This window comes from Bubalus bubalis, chromosome 20, assembly GCF_019923935.1.
Source record: "Bubalus bubalis isolate 160015118507 breed Murrah chromosome 20, NDDB_SH_1, whole genome shotgun sequence".
NCBI lineage: Eukaryota > Metazoa > Chordata > Mammalia > Artiodactyla > Bovidae > Bubalus > Bubalus bubalis.
The window spans coordinates 15,424,073-15,437,028 of NC_059176.1; the positions used below are offsets into that span (position 1 = coordinate 15,424,073).

Genomic DNA, 12,956 nt, shown 5'->3' on the forward strand with positions numbered 1-12,956 from the left:
TATTCCTTAATATTCGCTTTCTTCATATAAACACTCTGGTTATTACTTCCTGTTTCTACACATCTCCTAAACTTCTTTTACCTTTTTGAAAGTATGTACTAGGGGACCTTCCAACTACAGCTAACCTCGTTAACAAAACATCACCAGGCAGCTCTCAGTCTTGTATTCCTTTGGACTCTCTCTATTTTGTTGTCTAAGACCTGGAAGGAAACAGACAACTTACAAAAGAAAGCTAGCATCATGATTCCATCTTAACACTATCAGAAAGTTATCTGAAGCTGGTACGGATGCAGGAGAGATGCAAAGACTAACAAGAGTTAAAGCCTGAAATGCTGGGTAGGGTGGGACAACAGTTTAAAAAGGACAAGAAAGACCTACTGCTTTAAAAAATGACATGATAACATACTTTTAAAAAATGCATAGTAAATTAATCCTTTATTAGTTCCATAATCTTTATAAAGGAAAATAACCACCAACATGGAAAGGATGAAAAAATATTAAGCTGTAACTCTGGTCCCAGTAAAGATGAGGGAAGAAAAAGAAATCAGAAAGGTACTGAACTGGAAATCAGGAAACTTCTGTCTTAGGTATTCTCAAATATTACATGAAAGCTTTTGCAAAATAAGGGGTTTAAATTAGGTGATCTCTCAGGTTTCTTCAGATCTAGCAATCTGAGGCACTGAGACTTTTGAAATAGAAACGTATTTCCTTCTCCTGGTCACGTTAAATATATTCAGACCTCTAGCCTAAATGAATCATATACAAATATATAAAAGATGGTATTTATACACACTACCTTATTAGCAAGATGAATCACTCACATTTGAAAAATCAGAGAAAATGGAAGAAGAAAAGCATAGAAAAATGTACATGAGCTAGTAATATAAGAAAGCCTTCCTCAGCGATTACTGCAAAGAAATAGAGGAAAACAATAAAATGGGAAAGTCTAGAGATCTCTTCAAGAAAATTAGAGATACCAAGGGAACATTTCATACAAAGATGGGCTCGATAAAGGACAGAAATGGTATGGCCTAACAGAAGCAGAAGATATTAAGAAGAGTTGGCAAGAATACACAGAAGAACTATACAAAAAAGATTTTCACGACTCAGATAATCACAATCGTGGGATCATTCACCTAGAGCCAGACATCCTGGAATGTGAAGTCAAGTGGGCCTTAGGAAGCAAAACTATGAACAAAACTACTGGAGGTGATGGAATTCCACTTGGGCTATTTCAAATCATAAAAGATAATGCTGTGAAAGTGCTGCCCTCAATATGCCAGCAAATTTGGAAAAGTCAGCAGTGGCCACAGGACTGGAAAAGATCAGTTTTCATTCCAATCCCAAAGAAAGGCAATGCCAAAGAATATTCAAACTACCGCACAATTGCACTCATCTCACATGCTAGCAAGGTAATGCTCGTAATTCTCCAAGCCAGGCTTCAACAGTACATAAACCATGAAATTCCAGATGTTCAAGCTGGATTTAGAAAAGGCAGAGGAACCAGAGATCAAATTGCCAACACCCGTCAGATCATCAAAAAAGCAAGAGAGTTCCAGAAAAATACCTACTTCTGCTTCTATTGACTGTGCCAAAGCCTTTGACTGTGTGGACCACAACAAATTTTGGACAATTCTTCAAGAGATGGGAATACCAACCACCTGACCTGCTTCTTGAGAAATCTGTATGCAGGTCAGGAAGCAACAGTTAGATCTGGACATGGAACAACAGGCTGGTTCCAAATAGGAAAAGGAGTACGTCAAGGCTGTATATTGTCACCCTGCTTAACTTATATGCAGAGTACCTCATGAGAAACGCTGGGCTGGATGAAGCACAAGCTGGAATCAAGATTGCCGGGAGAAATATCAATAGCCTCAGATATGCAGATGACACCACCCTTAAGGTAGAAAGCAAAGAAGAACTAATGAGCCTCTTGATGAAAGTAAAAGAGGAGAGTGAAAAAGTTGGCTTAAAGCTCAACATTCAGAAAACGAAGATCATGGCATCTGGTCCCATCACTTCATGGCAAATAGATGGGGAAACAGTGGAAGCAGGGACAGACTTTATTTTTTGGGGCTCCAAAATCACTGCAGATGAAATTAAAAGATGCTTGCTCCTTGGAAGAAAAGTTATGACCAACCTAGACAGCATATTAAAAAGCAGAGACATTACTTTGCCAACAAAGGTCCATCTAGTCAAAGGTATATAGTCATATATGGATGTGAGAGTTGGACTATAACGAAAGCTGAGTGCTTAAGAATTGATGCTTTTGAACTGGGGTGTTGGAGAAGACTCTTGAGAGTCCCTTGGACTGCAAGGAGATCAACCCAGTCAATCCTAAAGGAAATAAGTCCTGAATATTCATTGGAAGGACTGATGCTGAAGCTGAAACCCCAATACTTTGGTTACCTGATGTGAAGAACTGACTCATTGGAATAGACCCTGATGCTCGGCAAGATTGAAGGCAGGAGGAGAAGGAGATGAAAGAGGAAATGGTTGTATGGTGTCACCAACTGAATGGACATGAGTTTGAGTAAACTCCAGGAGTTGGTGATGGGCAGGGAGGCCTGGCATGCTGCAGTCCATGGGGTTGCAAAGAGTCGGACACGACTGAGCGACTGAACTAAACTAGTAACATTTTTAGAAGCAATTACTAAACATATGGTTAATTAACATCTATAAAAATTAAATGATCACTAAGAAAAATGTACACCAACCTAACCAAGTTTTGATCATACTGTTAGTTTAATTATTCAAGAGAATTCAAATATACACTCTTTTCATTTTAACCATAATTTGGCAAAGTCTTGTAAAATGATACATATATTTCTATTAAGTGAATTTGCATTAGGTTTAACAGGCATATCCACAAAACACTGATTAATGGCTCTGAGTTAAAGGAAAGAACATTAACAAATTTAGCTAAGTCCAAAGAAGGTGCCCAGGATAGGGAAGAATTCTGAAACTTCACAGTAATGAAAACCAGTGGAAAAGTCAGTTGAACAAACTTGAGAGGTACTGTCTTCAAATATATAAAGAAACTGCCACCTAGGTATCTCAAAGATCAAATCCATTTTTGTGTCTAGAAGCTGTGGGCAAATAAAGTCACCTGCCATTTCAGTAAATAAAGGATGTTGTTGGGGCGATCGGCCATCAGCCACTGCAGCTGCCCCTAAGGGGGTTTCAGAATGGAGAAAAACAGAATACTGGCCTAGGTAGTTAAGAGGTATATCAAAGGAATAATTTCAGTGAGCTGAAACTCTTGCATCGTCCCCTACATAAAAAAGCACTAAAATCATTAACTTGAGAGGTCTAGTTTTCTGGGATTAGCAGTAATTTTTTGATGTTCAGTGACTGGGTTTTTTCTCAGCAAAAACTCCTATGTATCCTGGCTTCCCACTTGCCTCTTTGGAACAGTCCCTCAGAGCTATCTGAGAGGCTTCCTTCCTGTGCTACAGTCCTCAGTAGTGCCCTGAATAAAACATAATTCTCAACTTTTATGTTGTGCATTTTTTTCAGTTGACAAAGCCAAAATTAAATCAATGACAAAAAGATACAAAGACAGAATTTTTTTTTTTAACAAAAGAACTTCTTTTATATGTACTATCAACAATGGAATGAACGCTCATAAAAGAATACAATTTCCATTAACAGAGATGTTCAAGTTGAGGCTTGATATACATTTAACATGGAGAGGGAAATAGCAACCCACTCCAGTATTTTTGTCTGGGAAATCCCATGGACAGAGGAGCTTGGTGGGCTAGAGTCCACGGGGTCTCAAAGAGTCGGACATGACCTAGAGATTGAATACTCACACACACGCACACACTTAACAGGCATGCTATAGAAAACATCCTTACCTTGGTAGGTAACTGGACTGGATGATTCCTGAGGTTTCCTCCAAAGTTTAGAATATATTTTATGATTCTTTAATATTTCAAGATATTGCCTTGGTATCACCAAAATCTCTGCAGTTCTTAAGCTAGCCCTCTCCTTACTATGCTCCCTGGCACCAAAGTATTAATATTTGTTCCTCACTGGCTCAGTATCACCAGCTTAGTCTAACTTCACCACTATCTGGTGTAACAGTAAATTAAAAAAAAAAATTTCTCCTTTGCAGAAATTCCCCCTGCTTCTCTGAAAGCAATTCCACAGATACTTATTAATATTCCTAAATCCTTTATTTAACTCTCTGATATGCATGAAAATCTTTGTAAAGGCAAAGCAAGTCTCTAGCCAGTTTTTCAACAAGAAATGATTTTCTTAAGGACCTAGGAGACATCTCTTTGAAATGTAAACATCAAGATAGTGTCCCTATCTCCCAGACAGCTGGGGAGTTTAGCCTTGGCACCTTTCTCTGAGCTCTCCCTATCTGTCTGTCATAGAGACAGAAGTTCTATTATTTCTTTGGATAAGTGTTAAGTGCTCAGTTGTGTTTGTGATCCATAGACTATGATTTGTGACCCCCTAGACTGTACCTTCCAGAGAAGGCAATGGCAACCCACTCCAGTACTCTTGCATGGCAAATCCCATGGATGGAGGAGCCTGGTAGGCTGCAGTCCATGGGGTCGCCAGGAGTCAGACACGACTAAGTGACTTCACTTTCCCTTTTCACTTTCATGCATTGGAGAAGGAAATGGCAACCCACTCAAGTGTTCTTGCCTGGAGAGTCCCAGGAATGGGGGAGCCTGGTGGGCTGCCGTCTCTGGGGTCACACAGAGTCGGACATGACTGAAGTGACTTAGCAGCAGCAGCAGCTGTAGACTGTACCTTGCTAGACTCTTCTGTCCATGGAATTCACCAGGCAAAAATACTGGAGTGGGTAGCCATTCCCTTCTCTAGGGGATCTTCCCAACCCAGGGACTGAACCTGGGTCTCCTACATTGCAGGCATATTCCTCACTGTTTGAGCTACCAGGGAGGATGAGGATAAAGGCAACTAGCTAACACAAATGGCTACCTCAATTACTGGGTGAATTAGGAATTAACTATGAAAGAACATGGGCTTCCCAGGTGTCTCTGTGGTAAGAATCTGCCTGCCACTGCAGGAGACGCAGGTTCGAGCCCTGGGTCAGGAAGACTGCCCTGGAGAAAGAAAAGGCAACCCACTCCAGTATTCTTGCCCTGGAAATCCCAGAGGAGCCTGGAGAGGCTACAGTCCATGGGGTCGCAAAAGAGTCAGACATGACTTAGCAACTAAAACAACAACAATGAAAGAACATACAGCAAATGGTGCTGTCCTCTTATAAGAAGACAAGTTACTGTTATAATCTTAAGAACATGATGTAAAGGATTACTACTGTTTAAATGAATAGGCTGGAATTTTTCTTTCTCTTAACTTGGTGGATTGCTTACAATGCATATTGTAATACGGCTTAATGCTTATTCAATAGTAAAAGTGTTTTCCTCTTTTCTACATTTTGTAAAGCAGATTCTCTGGGCTTATATTTTTAGTTTTCCCAACACTGAGCTTCTTTCATTCTGTATTGCCAGTACCTTGTTCCCTTTGCCACATTAATCATCTCTCTTCTATCCTTCTCAAAGTGAACACCTATAACAAACTAGGATGTATATTGATTTTCTCATAGAATAGATCAATATATGACCTGCTAAAAAATAACAGAAAAACAAATGTGTGTCTCAAATGCAAAAAACTGTATTTACCATTCCTATAGGAAAAGATAGATGACTTTCGCTGCAAGTTCCGAGAAGGCTTCTCTGGTTCATAGACACCATGTGTAATGAACATCTTATGTAATTGTGGGTTGACTCCATTAGGAACCATTCGTGGACTTCCTTGGTAAAAATGAAGGACCTGCCTATTACCTGAAATAGCTTTGTAAATACTTCTTTTGTTGCACTGACTTTGATTATAAGTCTGCAAAAAAAAAAAAAATGCAAAATCATTTTATTTCTATAATAATCACCTAGCCATAACAAGTAGTTATTATATCACCCTGAGTTTATTCTAAACAGCAAATTAAACTCTGATCCACTTAAATATTTGAGGAACAGAATCTATGTTGTCTTAAATTTGAAGGCTATTTAAGTCTTAATGAAAATCATTTCAAGATTTATTCTTACTTTAGTAACTATATTGTACCAACAAAGTCTGTCTTTTATTCAGTATCTTGCTGTTTTTGAATAAGGTTAATATTTATATATAAGTATAAACTGCTTTAAAAAAATACTATTTTTTTATTTCAGCTTGTTACTTCATCTCTCTACATGTCAATTTTCTTTACTGTATACAACAAGAAAATCCCTAGTACTGCCCTGACAGCGTTGTTGACATTATTTAAGTAAAACAATGCATCTGAAACATTTGCAACAGTGTCCAGCACAAAGTAGGTACTCATGAAATGTGGTCCATTATGACTTTTTAACAGATAAGAAAACTAACACTTAAATAGAGGTTAAGTTAGTTGCCTAAGGTAATACAATTAGTTAGGACCCAGTTCCACTCAGTGATAATACATAGACTTTTAAAAGCTGCCAGACATCTCATTTATTAGAATTATCTCATAGATAAATTAGATGTTACATAAGAATATGCTATAGTAACATAAAAAGTATTGGTGGAAAAAGAAATTCATTTTTCAGGATGATTTTCATAGGGTTTCTGAAACACTTCAAATCAATTGTTTAAAACTACTGTCATTAATGAAAATTCCTTAATGTAAAACTATTTAAAAAATATTTACTTGGCCACAGAAATAGTCCCACTCAGTTATAAAAGTTATTAACACTTTAGTGTACACATGCAGAATAATATTATGTACAGCATATTTAGGGAGGCCCGTCACGCAAGACTTATGAATATCACTCAATGCCTTATCACTTAGAATAGGCATTAGTAAACTTCCACAAGGGTCAGAAAGTAAATATTTCAGGCTTTGCTGGCTACATATTACCCCCGGCGCGTATGGTGTTAGTTGACTGATTTAGGCAACTCTTTAAAATGTAAAAAATATTCTCAGCTCACTGTAGTTATTAATAAAACAACAACTAAACACACATAAAAAAAACAAGCCTTAAAAGCACAGGGAAATAGTCAGACAAGGTAATACTTGATTTTTGTATCTATGTGTTGCTAAATTAATACTAAAGTACAAAGATATGGTTGTTTATATGGATAAAAGTTATGAAGCTGAGTCTAGTCAAAAATTTTCCTAACTACAAGAAAAGAATAGGCAGTATCTAATACAAAGGGAAACAAAAATCAATCACAATTACTACAGATTGCTTGGACTCTGAATGTGAACAGATTGATACTTGTCTTTAGGTTCTGTTTCTCAAATTTCGACTGTCGGATTATGCTCCCACAAGTCTACTTACGCGTTCCTCTCGTCCTTCAGCAAGGATAACAACAATCCTGCCCTGACGTTTGCGGCCGGTTCTACCCATTCGCTGTATAAGACGAATTGGGCTCTTCTGGGCATCAAAACATATTATAAGGTCAACTTCTCCGATATCCAAACCTTCTTCACCAACGCAAGTGGACACCAACGTATTGTAACCACCAGTACGAAATTGTTTCACTACCTAAAATTAAAGTTTAAAAATAATTAGATGCAACTAGAAGAGAATTGCAAATCAAAGCATACTTCTTCCATCTGCCCCTGAAATCAGATTAAAAATCACCACCCAAAATACTACCGAATAGGAAAAGAAGCGGCAAAATGACAATATAAACCAAGAGAGAGCGGTGCGGTGCAAAGCACAGTCCCAATTCCTTTGCTTTAATGATGTTATGATTCCAAAAGGTTCTTCTAACCATTTACACACGAGTGAGAAAGCACAGATATTATTTTTAACATCACTAAAAAGAGGGTAGAGCATGTAAATGGCCCCAGAGCACTTACTGCTATTTATCATATCCTATTGTCAGTCAATTTTAGAATAATAGTAAGTTTAATAATTAAACTATGTTTGATTACTTCTAGCATTCATATTTTAAACAGAAATGGAATAAGAGCCATAGAGAATGGTCTGGTGGCTGTCAAGGGGGAGGGGGCTGAGGGAGGGATCAAGTCAGGGGTTGGGGTTAGCAGATGCAAACTTCTGTATCTAGAATGGACAAACAAGTTCCCACTGTAGAGCACAGAGCACTATATTCAATGGAAAACAATATTTAAAAAAAGAATGCATGCATATGTGTAACTGACTCACCTTGCTGTACAGCAGTAATACAACATTGTATAAATCAACTATACTTCAGTAACAAAAATTTTAGTTAAAAATACAATTCATATTTTACTTTTTACACTGCTATTCCAGTGAAGGGTAGCAGATTATGGCAGCCCAAATATGACTATAGGAGTTTAGATCATGCTGCCCCAGCCTATGCTGCTTTTGGTATACTGATTACTTTGAGCTAAAGGCATTCAAAAAAAAGCAAGTGCGGTTTCTCTGGCCACTTATCTGCCTAAAAGCAGATCCTCCAGAAGGAACTCAACTGTCATAAATCCCTTCCCCAGGAGTTTCATCAACCAGGGAAAACTAACTCAGCAAGAGACTGAAAGCCCACACCATATCCAAACAAACTTCATCACAATCTATCACTCATACTTCCCATCCTTTAAGACCCCATTGATCTTCCCTGAAAATCATTTACTCTCCTTTGTGCCTGCCACTCCTCTTTCCCCATAAGATGCTATTTAAATATGAATTCTAAGCCACTTCAGGGAGTTATTCATTTTTCCCTCGGTGTTTTCCCACGTATCCATGAAGTATACATGTTTGTTTGTTTTTAATTTATATTGCTTTTCAGCTGTGCTCAGGCTTTTCTCTAGATAAGGTGAGCAGGGGCTACCCTCCAGTTGCGGAACTTGGGTTTCTCATTGTGGTAGCCTCTCTTGTTGAGCAGCACAAACTCTAGGGTGCATGGGCTTCAGTAGTTAGGACTCCCTGGCTCTAGAGCACAGACTCAAAAGTTGTGACTCCTGGACTTAGTTACACCATGCCATGTGGGATTTTCCCAGACCAGGGATTGAACCCATGTCTCTTACATTGGCAGGTAGATTCTTTACCATTGGCAGGTGGATTCTTTACCACTGAGCCACCAGAGAAGCCCAGTATACATTTGTTAATAAGCTTCAGTTTGTTTTTCTCTTGTAAATCTGTCTTTTATTACAGAGGTTGCAGCTAAGAACTCAGAAGGGTAGAGGGAAAATTATTTTTTCTTCTCTTCACCAGGATTCCCTGATCAAGTTACGGGAAGTATACTAGCATGACAATGAGTTAATGAAAAAGTCAAAGTCAACTCCTTTATCTCAGATCCCACTCTAAATCTGTCAGGAGTCCTGTCAACTTTGGAGAAGGCAATGGCACCCCACTCCAGTACTCTTGCCTGGAAAATCCCATGGATGGAGGAGCCTGGTGGGCTGCATTCCATGGGGTCGCTAAGAGTCGGACATGACTAAGCGACTTCACTTTCACTTTTCACTTTCATGCATTGGAGAAGGAAATGGCAACTCACTCCAGTGTTCTTGCCTGGAGAATCCCAGGGACGGGGGAGCCTGGTGGGCTGCCGTCTATGGGGTCGCACAGAGTCGGACACGACTGAAGCGACAGCAGCAGCCTGTCAACTTGACCTTGAAAATATATCCATAATCCAATGGTTTCTTGCAAACTTCCCTGCTTCCACGTAGTCCAAGCCACCATTGTCTTTAGCTTGAATTATTGTCATAATTCTTCCAATTGGTCTTTCTATTTCCACCCTTAGCCCCTATAGTTTATTCTGAAGACAGCAGCCAGTGTGATTCTTTTAAAGTATCAGTCAGGCAATGACCCTCCTCTGCTCTAAATTCTCCAAGGGCTTCTGCTCATCTCACTCAGAGAAAAATCCAGTCATTAAAATAGAAATGACCTACAAGATCCTAAAGAACCTGGCACCCCACTTCCTCTGTGATGTCATCACTTGTTTACTTACACAGACTCTTTTGAGGGCAGTGGAGACTAGTATCAGAAGTATGTAAATGTAGGAGTCCTCATCTTTTCATGTTGACAGATTCAAGAAAGAATCTTTGAAAATAAATTAGCTGTTAAAGACATACCTAATTGTCAGAGACTGCTCAAGTGCAGACTTACAGCTAATCTGCAAAACGCTGTACACAGTTTAAAAAAAAAAAAAGCAATAGTTTAAAATTACCCCAAAGCACAGCACAGCACTCAGAAAACTTGTGACCAATATTCAGTGCATACAGCTACCTTAAATATCACCATGGTTTCTTTTCTCTGACCACATTTTGAAGATTTTTAAATAGAAAAAAGTGATACAATCATTATTTGTTTGGAATAAATAACTAAAATGACTTAAGATAAATAAATAGTAAACATTTACTGAAGGCTCTGTTGTATGATTTCATTTAATATTTACAATAGGTCTATGGAGTTTGTTTACAGATAATCAAACTGAGGCACAGTAAGTAAAAAAATTTATCAGTGGAAAAGCTAGGACTCCAACCTATATAGTGTGATTCCAGAGCCTTTCTGCTCAAATGTGCTTAAAAATATTCAAAATTAAAAAAAATATACTTTTTTGGTCTTTCAAAATATGCCTCCATACAGTTGTGTCCGACTCTTTGCGACCCCATGGACTGCAGCACACCAGGCCTCCCAGTACATCATCAACTCCTGGAGCTTGCTCAAACTCATGTCCATCAAGTTGACACCATACAACCATTTCATCCTTGGTCATCCCCTTCTCCTCCCACCTTCAATCTTTCCCAGCATCAGGCCCTTTTCAAATGAGTCAGCTCTTCACATCAGGGGGCCAAAGACTGGAGTTTCAGCTTCAGCATCAGTCCTTCCAATGAATATTCAGGACTGATTTCCTTTAGGATGGACTGGTTGGATCTCCTTGCAGTCCAAGGGACTCTCAAGAGTCTTCTCCAACACTACAGTTCAAAAGCACCCCAATGTTCATCGCAGCACTGTTTATAATAGCCAGGACATGGAAGCAACCTAGATGCCCATCAGCAGATGAATGGATAAGAAAGCTGTGGTACATATACACAATGGAGTATTACTCAGCCATTAAAAAGAATACATTTGAATCAGTTCTAATGAGGTGGATGAAACTGGAGCCTATTACACAGAGTGAAGTAAGCCAGAAAGAAAAACACCAATATAGTATACTAATGCATATATGTGGAATTTAGAAAAATGGTAACGATAACCCTGTATGCGAGATAGCAAAAGAGACACAGATGCATAGAACAGTCTTTTGGACTCTGTGGGAGAGGGAGAGGGGGGAATGATTTAGGAGAATGGCACTGAAACATGTATAATATCATATAAGAAACTAATCACCAGTCCAGGTTTGATGCAGGATACAGGAAGCTTGGGGCTGGTGCACTGGGATGACCCAGAGGGATGGTACAGGGAGGGAGGTGGGAGGAGGGTTCAGGATGGGGAACACGTGTACACCCGTGGTGGATTCATGTTGATGTATGGCAAAACCAATACAATATTGTTAAGTAAAAGTAAAAAAAAAAAAAAAAAAAAAAAAGAACCTAAGCCAGGTCTATATTGTGTAACACCACCACCTTGTGGCTAAATACTTCATTACAGAGTAATCCCAAATTAAATTCCTATTAAAGATAAGATCTTCCAAAAAAAAAAAAAAGCATTAATTTTTCAGAACTCAGCTTTCTTTATAGTCCAAATCTCACATCCATACATGACTACTGGAAAAACCATAACTCTGACTAGACAGACTTTTGCTGGCAAAGTAATGTCTTTGCTTTTTAATATGCTGTCTAGGTTGGTCATAACTTTTCTTCTAAGGAGCAAGCGTATTTTAATTTCATGGCTGCAGTCACCATCTGCAGTGATTTTGGAGCCCCAAAAATAAAGTCTGTCAGTGCTTCCACTGTTTCCCCATCTATTTGCCATGAAGTGATGGGACCAGATGCCATAATCTTAGTTTTCTGAATGTTGAGCTTTAAGCCAACTTTTTCACTTTCCTCTTTCACTTTCATCAACAGGCTCTTCAGTTCTTCGCTTTCTGCCTTATGGGTGGTGTCATCTGCATATCTGAGGTGACTGATACTTCTCCTGGCAATCTTGATTCCAGCTTGTGCTTCATCCAGCTCAGCGTCTCTCATGATGTACTCTGCATATAAGTTAAATAAGCAGGGTGACAATATACAGCCTTGATGTACTCCTTTCCTGATTTGGAACCAGTCTGTTGTTCCATGTCCAATTCCAACTGTTGCTTCCTGACCTGCATACAGATTTCTCAGGAGGCAGGTCAGGTGGTCTGGTAGTCCCATCTCTTTCAGAATTTTCCACAGTTGATTGTGATCCACACAGTCAAAGGCTTTGGCATAGTCAATAAAGCAGAAATAGATGTTTTTCTGGAACTCTTGCTTTTTCGATGATACAGCGGATGTTGGCAATTTGATCTCTGGTTCCTCTTTTCTAAATCCAGCCTGAACATTTGGAAGCTCATGGTTCACGCACTGTTGAAGCCTGGCTTGGAGAATTTTGAGCATTACTTTGCTAGCGTGTAAGATGTCCTTTTCATTATATGGGACTGGAATGCAAAAGTAGAGAGTCAAGAAATACCTGGAGTAACAGGCAAATTTGATCTTGGAGTACAGAATGAAGCAGGGCAAAGGCTAATAGAGTTTTGCCAAGAGAACGCGCTGGTCAGAGCAAACACCTTCTTCCAACAACAGAAGAGAAGGCTCTACACATGGACGTCACCAGATGGCCAATACCAAAATCAGATTGATAATATTCTTTGCAGCCAAAAGTGGAGAAGCTCTATATAGTCAGCGAAAACAAGACTGGGAGCTGACTGAGGCTCAGATCATGAACTCCTTATTGCCAAATTCAGACTTAAATTGAAGACAGTAGGGAATACCACTAGACCATTCAGGTATGACCTAAATCAAATCCCTTATGATTATACAGTGGAAGTGAGAAATAGATTTAAGGGACTAG

General features: G+C 39.0%; 1 protein-coding gene across 9 annotated transcripts in view; it reads right to left on the reverse strand.

Moving 5' to 3' along the window:
* The window catches only part of FANCM (FA complementation group M), a 98,197-nt gene that overhangs the window by 62,691 nt on the left and 22,550 nt on the right, over positions 1-12,956 (reverse strand). For all 9 annotated transcript variants that reach the window (XM_044933175.2, XM_025270897.3, XM_044933176.2 and 6 more), the window contains 2 exons: positions 7,338-7,544; positions 5,664-5,877 (listed from right to left, as the gene is read on the reverse strand). In XM_044933175.2, the coding sequence (XP_044789110.2) occupies positions 5,664-5,877; positions 7,338-7,544 (421 nt within the window). The remainder of the gene's footprint in view (positions 1-5,663; positions 5,878-7,337; positions 7,545-12,956) is intronic.